Genomic DNA, 14,665 nt, shown 5'->3' with positions numbered 1-14,665 from the left:
AAATTGGTGGTTGAATAGACACTGCTTAAGAGTAGATCTTGCATAATTGAGTGGAGTTGCATGCAATCCTATAAATAGAACGACATAAATCTACGTACAAGGTTAGATTCAAATCTAATAGGGGAATCCATAGTACGAGTTAATGTAATAATATAGGCTTTAATTAGAAAGAAATGTCAATTAATCAATCTAGAGTCAGTTGCTCTTATGCTCGAAAGATATATTTGCATAATTTAGTAATTTCTGTGAATAAAGGTGATAAGTAAAAAAATTGCGTAATTTAGATTGATAGTGACAGATGAAATGTGAGTGAATTCTTTCCTAAGTATTGTTTTTCTTCTTTGTTGTTAATCGATTACTTTCATGTTTTGTTCTTTTTCCTGTTCGTTAGTTAATAAGATTAGTTAATTTTAATTTTAATTAATCACTCGAATTATTCGATTAAATAATAAAAAGAAGGTAATTATCAATACTTTTAGTCTTCATGAAAATAATATATTTACTCACTATAATTATATTATTAATTAATAGGTACACTTATCATAATCAAATTTTTAGTAAGTTTGATATTTAAAGCTGGTAAAGGATTGCCATGAGACAGTTCATTGATCGGTCGTCTGGCTGTGTAAGTGTGTCGGTTTGCCTATTGATCATTTTGTTGGTTTCGAAATCTTAGTTGCTAAGGACCCGATCTGACAAGATTGTTTATCTTAAGCAGCTATTTCTGGTTACAATTGATTGGCAGCCATAGCTGGACAAGTGGATCGTGACCTAATTATTTTAAGCTGGTGTATAACAATATTAAGATAGACTATTAATTAATCTTTTAACATTTATGAACTTAAAAAGTGGTAGGTTATAACTTTTATCCAACTCTCATAGAGAGAGAGAGAGAGAGAGAGAATAAGTAGTGAAGCGGTCCATCCTCTCTTCTTGGTGATCAAAAGATTCAAAAACACAGTGAGAGCATATATGATTAAGACTGGGTAGATTGACTATTATAAAGCTGATGATCAGTTCCAATATTTTTTTTATTCCAATCCTTTTTCCACCTTTGCGGATTCTACCTTGACACCATTCAATATGCTCCTCTCCATATACAATGGAGGAATCTACTCACAACAGCATATTCACTTTCTTTTTCCTGCTGGAATAGAATAATGCAATCTCTGAAACATTAATAGCCGTGTAAACGGTCAGTTCAGTCAGCAAGATAACTATTCCATTTTTTTAATATGTAATTTTTTTTCTGAAATACGTGTCCAGCACTTATTAGGATATTGAATTTAGTTTACTAAAAAAAATTGACATAATTAATTACATTCATGTCAAATACATATTCTATCCCACATTCATGGAGTTCAGTGGGAAGGGGGAACGAGTCAGCTGAAACTCGGTGCTTGTAGGATTTGATATAAAGATTTCCTGATTTTCCAACCTTCATAATTGCTATCTGCTTGTTTAGAATATTAATACTATTATATTATATTCAAGCTGCCATCGACATTGTAGTTTAAATGAAACTTTCCAACCATAGCAGTATATAGACTCCATATAATATATACTGCATCTTAATCTTTAAGAGCACCTCTATAGCTTCCAAGATCTTTGCAAGTTTGTCTCACTTTTATTTATCCAATATACTAAAGGGGGAATGTCGTAGTAATATTAAATTCTTAATAGCTTAGGTAATTAAGTTAGACTCCAAACTCATCAATCTTAAGAACGTATTTCACGCCTAATCTACTTTTAATCTTCTTAATTTTCTTATTTCCACCACAAGTTTTCTAACATATGGAAGGTCAAAATTGTTAACTGCTGTTGAGATGCTAGCAAGGTTTCTAATATATAGCATCAAATTACTGGCACCTGTTGAATTGCGTGATCAGGAGTAGAATGTGATTTAAGTAATATTTCGAGTTCCCGCTTTTTAAATGCAAAAAACCAATGCTGAGAGAGTTTGTGCACTGAAATAGAATCCGAGCTGGCTCGATAGTCTGGGCCCCTCGTGGCTTTCAAATAGAGGATCAAAGACAATATATGTAGCATCAGATTTTTACCAAGATTTTGCTGCCAGGTCTGAGGTGAAGCTTTTATGCCATTGATATCGACAAGACACCAGTCGTCCACAATTGCAGAACCAAATGTATAAAAAGACAAGGAATGTAATACCTTTCTTTATCTAAAGCGGAAGAACCAAAGGTAGTCTACAACAGGAAATAAATTAATAAAATTGATTATACTCCTTTTCAATTGTTCATGGGGTGCGCATATGTAAAGACGATATTGATCATCTGGAATTTTTTTGATGATGCTTCAATGTAAAAAGCCAAAACCACTTTATCACACATTTTATGGGGATCTCAGAATTCAGTGGGTTTCTGTGGACCATTAAATTAAAGATGCCTAGCATATTGCTTTGCAGAAACAATCATAAAATAATTGATGTTCATATTTAATAATTAATAATAATTAATTTACATGAAAGCAATAATCGCAAAAGTTGGAAAGCTGAAGAGTATATAAAGTTTGACTTCATTTAAGAAATAGAAACAGGTTACAAGCTATAACTGAAAGCTACAAAGCACATGAGACATAGAAAGCTACACAGACTACACAATCCACATGCCGCTCCTCAAAGTGATCATCCCCCCTTTGATTAATTTGAGCCAATTTTATTCAATTGTTTTTTACTGATATAATTGACGTGCTTAAATTTTAACACATAGAGTGATAGGGCCTGAGCAAAGGTATTAGCCCTCCACTTAGATGGAGGGACATGACTTCATTGGTGGAACCCACCAGCTTTCCACCAATGAAGACGGCTGGAACTGGGGCGCTGCACCCCAACCTCATGAGAGCCCTCTCCATTTCTCTGCCTTCGGGGTCTTGGTCCAGCTCATGAACCGTTGGGGTCACCCCAATCTCTTGGAATAGAATTTTCACTGCATAACACAGGCAACATGAGCTCTTGCTGAATAGCACTAACCCATTCTCTGAAGCCAATCTCGTCACCTTGTCCATGTTGAAAATCCTGCTTCACAATGTTTGCTAACAGGGGACAAAGAAAATGTTTCAATTGGTTGTCGGTTTCACTTAAAGCTTAAAAGACTAGGGGATCCAGTTGAGAGTGCAGACGATGCAATGGCGGTGTGGAGAGGTTGGACTTCGAGAAGGTGAAGTGGGAAAAGAGAAAAAAGGGTTCAAAGCTTAAGGTTGTTGCAAATTAATGCTCCCATGCTAGAGTATTTATAGGGACAGCATAGAGTAGACTCCTTAGTTTGAAGAAGAACATTCAAAAGAAAATGGATGCTAAAACTACTAAAGTCACTTTATAGGATGGGGACTACTTATTGCATGGCGTCACGACCCGACTCAACCCATTGAGTATAAGCCATGTTGTATAATTAGTTGAAATTATCCTCTTTGAGCATTTAAATGTAGTTAAAATTTTTATCACTTTTAATTACGTTTTCAAATATTTGAATTATACCATAACACACAAATCAATACATTTTATAGAATAAAAATTATCAAATCCGTTTTGTAAAGTGTCATCATTTATATGCTGTGGTATGGCTTTAAATCTATAAAGAAAATGTGACAAGATGGTTCAAAATAATGACAAAGTAGAAAGAATATGGGGGATTGACATGTTTAGCCTACTAATTTAACCATGTATTCAAGTATTTTCCTTTTTGATGTATAGACATGAATACATTCTAATTAATTTCTATGAACATGCAACAAAAGTAAAAATTTTGTGAGGCTAGCTAGTCAATTTAAACCAGATTCTCACAATCGCCTCCTTTTTGAATCCTTATGCAGAAAGATTACGAAGGAGATCGCGAATGTGATGGCTTTCGGTGCTTCTTTGTATTTGCGCCCACCAACTTGTGTGATTCTTCCAACATGTGAGCGCACATGCATTGCGCCTCACTTTCTCACTTTCATTTCATGCAATATATTGCTCAAATTTGTGCTGTTTGTTTTTGTCTTATGAGTAAGGGGTGAATTAAGTTCAGTCGATTTTATCTTATACTTTACGAATTTTAAAATTTTAATTATCGCTGTCATTAAATTTATTATGTTAAATTTTATAATTTTCGAAATCTTATATGGTAAATATATTATAGCGTGAATAATGTCGTATCATTTTGCTATTTTATATATTCACCAAAAATAATATCACTTTAGTTAATGAGTTTAATAATTACTGTATAAGTCAAGACTAAAATTTTAAATTTTGAAAAATACCGAAAGTAAAAATAATTAAACTGCAGAACATAGACTAAACCCATAATTTACACATAGTATGAGACTAATAGCATAATTCAACTGTTATCATTTGAGCCAATATTAAACTTTTAAAACTCAAAAATTACAAAGACTACTGTTTACCAAATTAGGGTAGATAACTAAATCTTCAACTTAGACATAGTGCAAGGAACAGTAACATAATTTGACCCATAAAATATATGTAATAGTGCCATGTGCGAGTGAGCCTCGCGCACACACGTGCAACAACTCTGCCTTGGACGATGTGGGACAGGATTCTCCATCCTCATTGCTATCTTACTGCAAAAAATATACAAGTAAACGGCTTTGCTTTTACAAGCAGTGCACAATTGTAGAAGAGTTATGCTATTTGTATGTATAAGGCTCCCTTTGTAAGTAAGATGAGTTTTTCCGGTGTAATTGCACCACAACCGTTCCTTACTTTGGATGAAATTAAATTTGTTCCATGGAAAGCTTTCCACTGCAGTGGTGCTTTGGAGCATCAGTTAAAAAAAATACATATATTGACCGAGGGTTTGGGGACTAATGTTGTTTTATTTCCATGGAGTGTACTTGAAGGTGTATCATGTATGTTTTTCTTGTTCTATTAATAAAGTATCATTTTCAATATTATATGATAAATATAAATTTAATCATTATAAAATAAAAATATAATAATTTAAAATTAATATATAGTAATTAAATAAATTTCATTTTATTTTTGTATAATGATCTAAAATAAATTGTAGACTTAGCATCATAAATATGTTTTAATTATTCTTTAATATAAACAAAGGTCATATATATATAATATAATAATTTATATGAATTAATCATAAATAAGTAGATATACGAATAATAAAAACAACAACCATAATTAATCAAAATTTAACTATTTATTAATAAAATTATCATTTAACATAAATACAAACTTAATATATATTTTATTATTTAATATGAAATAAAATTATTCATTTTACATATATAATATAATTTCATGTGTTTAATAGTACTTTTCCAACCTCAACAATATAATTACACATAACCCATCATGAATATTAATTTTAATGCTATTTCACTTAATATCACCACTGATTCCAACAAATCTCACCATCCATTTAAAGTAACCTAAATGCTTGCATGTGACTGAGAATCGTCCATGCAACTTTTTGGCCTTTTAGAGGAGGGCATAAGAAGTTCCAGCATCACCTTTTTGTCTGTGAAATAAGACCATATACAGACATGAATATAAAAATCATTAACTAAACTTGCTAAACAAATAACTGACAACTCAACCGTATTCCAAGTGTCTAGTCGTCACTGGAGTAACAGGGCCTGAAACTGAGGAACTAAGTAATTTGATGCAACTTTTAAAATGAAAAGCATTGAAAAATATTGCAATACCCTCAAGAATTGCATCAGCTTAACGTTGCTTTTGCAAGTATAGTCACAGGGGATAGGCTTTGAAATGGATCAATATATAGTATTATTCTTTCTATCACCAGAAAGAACAGTCAAAGGCATTTCTGGTTCGTGAATAACTTTATTCTATTCTATTCTATTATACTACTTGTTTACCTTAGCTTGCATTATTAGAGCTTTTTTTTATTTTTTATTTTATTTTAAGGCCATACGTTGACGTCTGTTTCCGATAGGAAAGAATCCCACAAAGTGAAATGCTTCATTACATATCATTAGTCTCTGTTTCCTTGTATATGTTTTAATATCACATCCATGGGAATGGAATAAGCATGCACCAGTAAATTTTCAAACATTATTAATTTTTTAAAAATTATTGTGTTAGGCTGTTCATGTTTTATCATATACAGTGTATTGAAGGAACTCAAGAAAAAAAAAAAGCAAAGCCCCTAATACAGACATTTTCTTTTGTCTCTTTGTATTTGGATTTATTTTTCACGGTAGTTACTAAGTTTAATTGCCAATTGATTAGGCAATTGTTAAGTTGTATCCAGTGCTAGAACCATATGGCCTTTGCATCCATGAGCATTTGTTTCAGTGATCCATCTACATGAAGGGATATGACATCTTTGGCTGAGCCTACAAATCTTCCACCAATGAACACAGCTGGGACTGAGGGGTCACACCCTAACCCTCTTAGAGCCCACTCCATATCTCTCCCGCTAGGATCATGGTCGAGCTCATGGATAGCTGGACTAGCACCAAGCTCATAAAAAAGTGTCTTGATGCTGTAACACATGTAGCATGAGCTCTTTGTGAATATCACAGCAGCCTTCTTCGATGCCAGGTCTCTTACCTTGTCCATTACCACAAGCTGATGATAGCGTTCTTTAATGCAGCTAACAATTTAATGCAGGCACCTAATAAGTAGCTAGCAAAAGAAAGATGAAACGGGCAAATAAGTGAGCAGGCTTAGGGTTTTTGGAAGCTATACGTATGCGTGTGCTAAGGCTTAGCTGTGGTGGAGTTCGAGATTTCATCATCTCTTATTTATAAGGCGTGGGGGAGAGAGAGTTGGATATAGCATTAATTGTTTAATGCATAAATATAAAGTTAAACATAATAATTAAAAAGAAAGAACTTCTTTAAGATATTTGTTTGGATAAGGAAAAGAAAATCATGATTTTGTATGATCCCGACGGCCCTGTGTTCCATAAACATGTTGAAAAGTATCAATCATATAGCTAAATTAATCAAATTTCCTGGATTGTCCGTACACTAGGAATATATATAGAATAATGATGCTTATTGAGTTGAATTATAAAAAATTCGACATTCATAAAAAAAATTACTTATCTACTTATTCTAAATTTAAACCAAATAAATTACCAAATTCCAAAAAATTAAAGCATATTATATAATTAGAAAAACCTTTCGGCTGTGGCTAACACTAATAACTATAAAGTATATGTTACAAAAATGATTTAAATGCAACAAGGGAGACAAGAATAATGACACTTTATTGATATCAAATATTAAAACATTGGCACTGTAGTCAATTCAGAATGTCAATGACCTGGAATAGAATCGAGTTCAAGAAATTTATTTTATCTGCAATTTTTTTAATTAGCATGCAAAAGTGCTGCTAACTAACTGAAAAAAGGTTCCTATCCCACCATTAAAATTCCAGTTTTTCTTCACCTGCAAGGTCCTCCTTCCATGGATTATTTGCATTTTAAGTTCAACTTTATTGATGAAATTAGTAGCAAGAGCATGACAGATGTTAAAACAGCCTCTCTTTTTTTATTATTATTTTCCTTCTTTTGGGTTTCACGTAGTTTGTCGTGGTGAATTTGGTTGGCTGATGTGGAGAAAGATAAGAGTTTATCCAATTTATACTAACTTTTCTGCATTGGTCCCCATCAATATTCATTTCAAAATTCATGCAATATGTAGTGTAGAGTAACACTAAGTTGTTACGTGAGGAGTTGTAATTAAAGCTATAACTTCAAATTGAAAAAAAAATGATTTGACACTTATTTTCATCCTTGTAGTGTAGTTTGGTTTTCAAGAATATTATTGGTCATTTATTTCATTTTGAATTATATTTTCTGAACCAATTAAATAATAAGACATGACAAAATTGTAAAAATTTAATAATAATATTAAAAAATTAAATTCTAAGTTGTGATCTATTAATTGAGTGTTTACCTTCATTCTGATTAATTTAAGTTAAAATCTCAATTGTAATAAAAAATAGAAAAAAATGCATAACAAAAACAATTCCCAAGAAAATTCTAAAAGTATCACTAAAATCTAAAAAATGAAGATTTTCTAAAATATTCTAACAATAAAGTACTAGGTTTTTATATTTTTTTTGAAATTATAAAAAATATAAAATTATTAAAAATATGTCTAGAATGATTAATCTGCGTTTAGATCATCATTTATCTAGATATATTTTAAATATTATTCTTTTAATAATTATATATTTTTATAATTTTCTCAATTTTATATTTTTCAATTTGTTTTGATGGGATGAATGTGGATCAGTCATGCATTTTTAAATAATTTAATTTTTTTATATTTTCAAGAAAACAATAATTTGAAATATATCAATTATATTTTTTCGAATTTTATATATTTTAAAATCTTTTAGAATTTCATGATTTATTTAGAATTTTTATCATTTTTAATTTTTTTAACGGAATTATTAGATGGAGTAACGAGATAAATGGAGCTAAAGTATATGTGCCAAAGTGACAACTTTTGAGGTACCAAATTGAGAATTTGTACATGGACAAAAGCCAAAGTAAAATGAAGAACACAACCAATTGGCTATGTAGTTCAGATCTAATCTTACGTTTGTCAAGTCTTACTAAGAGAGTAATTCACTATAATTTCTTTAATAGAAGAGATGATTTAAACTCAACCTCACTAATGTTCATTATAATCTCACTTTAATGCAATTATGATAATTGAACACTCTCACTATGATTCTTTCATGTGAAAGCTTAGCTCAAACTATTACAACAATTTGATTACAAAATAAGCTCACTTACTAATGTTCATAGCAATGAGCATATTGTGTTCTTTATTTTTTTGCACTCATAACACGTAAAAACAAGTCTCCATTATATAAGCAGTTGTAGACTTATGAACCAAGCTAGTGCAACTGGAATTAATCATTGAAATTTTACCTTGGAATAAGATAAAGTAGAAATATTCTTTAATTAAACTTCTTAATTGCATATCTCAATTAAGGAAAAACAATCTCAATTAAGGAAAAACAATCGCAGTAAATCACTTCAAGTTATATTTTCTTAATTGGATTTCTTCCTCAAATTAACCAAAAAATTTGGTGCATGAAATCCCTTAAAAATATATACAAAAATAGTCACACAAGAAAATTCAAAAAAACTAAACAAAATAAACAAATCTTAACAAGCACAATTGCTAAATAAATTGCAACTAACTATTACAACTTGTAGCACCAATTTCTCCCTTGACATTTTTGACCAAAAACCTTGCAACAAACTTATCAATGAAGGAATGTTGAAACTCTCCTTAAATATTCAAATAAAAACTCTCCTTAAATATCCTCATCTATGAACAAAAGTTAGCAAATTATTATAGCCATACCAATAAAATAGAAATATTCATCATCCAAACAGAAGCATCTATCATCTATAAGTTCTGTAACACTCCATACCCATCCCAGTCGCAGGGTTTGAGCTACGAGATGTCACATCCGTTGTTGAAGCAATTACGATCAATTTCAAACACAATGCAATCATCTATACATGCAAATAAGTATATTAATAATTCATAATATGTTACGTAATCATTTTTTAGTCTTATACGAGCTTACGAAAGCTCTTTAGCTAACCTAAAGTCGAATTAGGACCAAACTGTAAAGTTTGTGAATTATCAGGTTGATGCCACGACATAGGGGGTTCCTTATCGTGACACAACTTACTGACAATTTCTTGCCGTGACGACAAGGGCTCGACATCGTGACGTGACCGTTTGTTTCCAAAGGGTCCAAAATGGTACCAACTTGTGCCACTTAAAAGGCAACCATTCACTCTTTCAATAAAATACGATACCCAATTGTTCATTCCTATTATATATCATCATAAATACATTTATCTATAGCAATTTTCCAAACGTTTACGAATTCATGCCATTCACTCTATTAACACTTATATATATACCAAGATCATTCTAACTTTAAACAACCAAATTTTAAAACATATTGATCTGCCACAATTCGTTGTAACAAATTAGGCCCAATTCTACACTTAATGAACTGGTGTTATAGCAAACTAATATGGTTTTTATTTAGTTTTCCTTTTCAAGAACTAGTGAATAAAATGAGCATTTTTATGTATTTTATGATCTTCTAGGCCAATCTGGGCCTAAAGGAATACTAACATGTTGATTAAGTGTGCAGGACATCATTTGAGGGCAAAAAGATAGTGGATTGCTCCCGATGTAGCAACACGGAGCTGGGATGTCGCAACACATCAAGTAGAATACCTAAGGAGCAAACTGACAAGGATGTTGTGACATAGGCTAGACGGTGTCACGACACAACCCTGAAGACACCAATAATAAAGCAAAATGCCTTCGATGTCGTGACACAATTGCGACGAGGCCAATTTAATGAGCAAGGGTGTTTTCGTCTACACAACCTAAATTAACATGCTTAGTCGCTCTTACTTGACCTAATTAGATCATAATACATGTAATTTATAAATACTTGCTCAGAACAACACATTATAGGGGACTTTTCAGAGGTTTTTATTTTGTTATTAGTTTTTACTTAGTTTATTTTATGTTCTTGTAATAGGAATTAATATCCTATTCCAAAATGAGACTTTTGTAAGTGGAGATTGTTCTGAAGCCACGCTTTTATCGATAAATCCATGAACATCTCTTTCATTTATTCTATTCTTTATATTTCTTTCTTTAACATTTTTAATTCAATATTTGTGTAAAGATTAGAATCAATTAATACTTTATACATATTTCACATGTTTCAATTATACTAATCTAATTAATGGATTGACAAGTAGATTTCAATTTGGATTGGTTAGATCTGATTGAGTGCAATTAAACCCTAGGATTGACGACCCCAAGAAGGAAGTTGGTAGGAATTAACCCGAAATCAGTATTGCCTATCAAGTATCACTTAGCAAATTAGTGGTTAGGGAAGGAAGAAATTAAACCCTAAGCTTGACGACCCTAGGAAGTTATATAGGTGAGAATTAACCCAAAATTGATTTTGCCTATCTGTGAAAACCTTACCCTGCCCCGGTCTGAATTGTGTCATTGAGAGGTGAGTAGTTCTTGCCGACTAGTTAGGTTAGTAGAAGGCTGAGAAGCCCTGCTAGGTTAATTAGTAACCAATTATTTAGAATCCTACATCATTAATTATTCAGGTAAAATAATTGGATCTAAGCTAAAGGAGCTCACGTAGTTGAAACAAGGGATAGAAGAAGTCGATACATAAATTTAGGAATATATTTAGATTTAATTCAATTTATTTGGTTATTATTATCATCTTGCTTCCAGATCAACACTACTAATTTGTGCCTCGAGTAGATTAGTAGTTATTTTCGGTAATTGGCTTAATAGCAATTTTCCCCAAATTGCAATCCCTAGAGTATGACCCTCAGAATACTTACCAAGTGTTTCGTTGTAAACAAATTATATTATAACCTGACTCGTATACTTGCAGAAGCCGCCTAACTCTTATATTTGGTTACAGTATTCACATCTAGATGTTAATACGTCCGGAGGTGATCACATATGCCATACCATTTGACCATATCATTTAAACCATCATTAGCTTTGACATTAATATAACTATACACTATACGAAACTAACTCGAAACCTAGGTACATGTCATATATATTAAACAAAAAAAGGACTATACAAACATTTCTGAGTCGAGGGTCACTTTCTGGATGTTGGAATCACTTCTCATAACCTCGAGATTTACCTATACCTGCGCACGGAATAAACAAACCGTACGCTGAGCGATAACGCTCAGTGGTACTTCCATGATTCAAGTCAAGTAAACATCAATAACATTATTTGTACAACATAACTCATTGCTACAACTAGTTCCAACCAAAATAGTTACAAATCATATATCAAAACTAAGATTATACACATTCACATATGAATACAATTCCATAATCAATCACTTAGAGCATTTCAATGTAACATATCATAACTTTCCATCTATTTATCAACAATACATTCAATTTCAATTCAATACCAACCATTATTTCATTTCATCTTTCAAATTCCATATCAAATCCATTGATTTGTCATCGGCCTCCGAGCTCGTATAACCGGTTCGCATGGTCTTTCACATGCTATCGGTATTTATATATCGTAAATATGCAACTGTAGTATCATTACTTATTATTAAATCAATTGGGTCGATCTAAGACTAGTCCAATTTATTGAGCTTACCTCTTTGTTTTAAATAAAGGAACTAAGCCTAGATATTTAATTAACTAAATAATTGAATATTCCTCCAAATTAATTGTTAATTAAAAATTAATTTAATTAGTTTATTATAATTAAATAATTTACACAATTTTATTCTAATTTTGTTAAAATTATGAAGAATTTATCGTATTAGAATTTATGTGCAAATTTGTTTAATTATCTTAATGAAATTAAACTACGATGACTACATAATTTAAATTTTAATTTGGACTTAATTATTTAATTTATTCACCCAATTAAATAATAATCCAAAGAAATTAAATTAATCCTAAGTTATTGCTTGTCTTATTAAGAAAATGCATTTACTACATATAGTAATCCATGCAATCTATTTCTCATCCATCATTTGTCTTCATTCATTCAAAGTTCTTATTATGCGATCCATTTAGAGTTATATATATGAGCTAGTGGATGGATCAATTGGATATATATAATTACGGCTAAAGTAATTTGTAATTAAGTTCTGACTTTTAATCTATTAATTACAAATTTATTTAGTTATAGAGTCAATCCACTAAAAGTACCATAGTTGAACTCTACATTATATACCAATACAATATGTGTGTTACTCTCATAGGATATCCATAATCTCTTTGGGTTAAATTTTCTCACCTAATCCAATCCATTTCTATCTTATGGTCACCATTGTATCTTCAAAAAGAAAATGATTATTACTTATATTAGTAATGATTAAATCATTTGTCTCGGACAAATGACTCATGACCATGTTCCACTTTCATAAACTCTGCAATACCAATGAGAATATATCATTTACACATTTCTTGTGAGCAGGTATAGGTGGAACTTGAAGTTCTGGAAGGTGATTTCAATATCAAATTCGTGATCCTCGACTTGGCAATGTCAGTATGGTCCCTTTTTGTTTAATACATGGCATGTACCTAGGATTTGAGTCAATTTTTTATATAATATAGTTGCGTTGATTTTTCACCTAGTCAAGTTTAGCTTATTATGGTCAATTGGTATTGAAAATATTGTGTTGAGATGGTTGGAATCGAAATGTCATGTTATGTTATGGTAAATGGATTGGCTTGATATCAAAGGTTCAAATGCTTCAAAATGGTAGAAATTGTCATACAATTCAATATAATGAATGATATATTGAATTATGTACATGTTAAGTGTTGTTTTGTGGTTAAATTTAAGTATATGAACTGGTATTTCTTAATTAAATGGTTGAATTGAACAATTGGTTAGGTGCTGATATGGTTGATTAAGTACCAAATTGGACCTTGTTAGAAATAGAGGTCACGTTACGATGTCAGACCCTTAAAATCATGACAAGTCTAGTCAGTATATTATGTAACACCCTAACCCGTATCTGTGTCGCCGGACTAGGGTTAAAGGTATTACCGGATAAATCGGAACATTTTACAAATAATTCATAAACATCATCCACAATCATAATCAAACATTATCATAGAGTCCCTTATATAGGTCATTGAGACCTTAAACCTACTTTAGAAAGGGGTCGGGACTAAACCGAACACATAAAAAATTTTTCGAAACTTAAACAATTTTTCAAAGTTATACAGGTCACAAGCCCGTGTGAACAGGCCGTGGCAAAACAGGGCATACAACTTGTCCACACAGCCACTAGACACACTCGTGTGCCTGGTCGTGTGAAAATTAGGGAGGCTACTGACTTAGCCACACGACTGACCACACGCTCGTGTGTCAAGCCCGTGGTCGAAACTGACTTGGCCACACGGCTTAGCACACGCCCGTGTGAGCTACCATCTTGTCTGCCCAAGCTCATTTCGGAATGGCCCTCGAGCAATACGGCTGAGACACACGCTCATGTCTCTGCCCGTGTGGGCAAAAATAGACCATTTACAAGGCCAATTTGCCACCCATTTTGGGTCCTCTCTACAAGCATCAAATCCACATCATTTTATACCAAATTTTCAACCAATTCACAATCAAAACATTCAACATTCATGCCATTTCATTAACAGCAATTTCATACTTGTAACACATACCAAATCATGTCATTCCTTAAACCAAAAACATACCAAATCAAATGGTTTATAACCTTAATATACTCATTCAATCTTATACCACATTCTTACCAAACTTACCAAATCTCTTGGCCATTCATAAACACATCATATTGATCATATTACATCACATTTCATATATCGAAATCATATCATAATCACAACCAAAACAAAGCCATATCACATGGCTAAATATATACATCACAAAACATAATCAAAGTACTTCTAGCCTATACATGCCATATTTTAATATTCACATCTCAAACGGTACCAAAAAGAAGTTCGATAGTGTGGTGATGATCCTCAATGACCCCTGAGCTCCCGATAGCTACGATATCTATAAAACAATTGAAAGACACACAAAGTAAGCTTTTAAAAGCTTAGTAAGCCATATACAAATAAACTTATCATATAACAT

General features: G+C 31.8%; 2 protein-coding genes across 2 annotated transcripts; both read right to left on the bottom strand.

Annotated features, from left to right (window-relative positions):
• Positions 1 to 2,519: 2,519 nt before the first annotated feature.
• LOC108473035 (monothiol glutaredoxin-S11-like) lies at positions 2,520 to 3,251 on the bottom strand. The gene has a single exon (XM_017774600.2). The coding sequence runs from the start codon at positions 3,022 to 3,024 to the stop codon at positions 2,719 to 2,721; it is 306 nt and encodes a 101-aa protein (XP_017630089.1). The 5' UTR covers positions 3,025 to 3,251; the 3' UTR covers positions 2,520 to 2,718.
• A 2,791-nt stretch (positions 3,252 to 6,042) lies between these two features.
• On the bottom strand, positions 6,043 to 6,732 carry LOC108473169 (glutaredoxin-C11-like). The gene has a single exon (XM_017774711.2). It carries the CDS (start codon positions 6,560 to 6,562, stop codon positions 6,254 to 6,256), a length of 309 nt encoding a protein of 102 aa, XP_017630200.1. The 5' UTR covers positions 6,563 to 6,732; the 3' UTR covers positions 6,043 to 6,253.
• Between the last annotated feature and the right edge of the window lie 7,933 nt (positions 6,733 to 14,665).

This window comes from Gossypium arboreum, chromosome 11 (assembly GCF_025698485.1).
Source record: "Gossypium arboreum isolate Shixiya-1 chromosome 11, ASM2569848v2, whole genome shotgun sequence".
NCBI classification, from domain to species: Eukaryota; Viridiplantae; Streptophyta; class Magnoliopsida; order Malvales; family Malvaceae; genus Gossypium; species Gossypium arboreum.
The sequence above is the reverse complement of the archived record's forward strand: the minus strand, read 5'-3'. Positions and strand labels throughout refer to the sequence as shown.

Bases quoted from the DNA above. Each gene is read 5' to 3' on its own strand.
- LOC108473169 (XM_017774711.2), bottom strand. From the start codon at position 6,562: ATGGACAAGGTAAGAGACCTGGCATCGAAGAAGGCTGCTGTGATATTC.
- LOC108473035 (XM_017774600.2), bottom strand. From the start codon at position 3,024: ATGGACAAGGTGACGAGATTGGCTTCAGAGAATGGGTTAGTGCTATTC.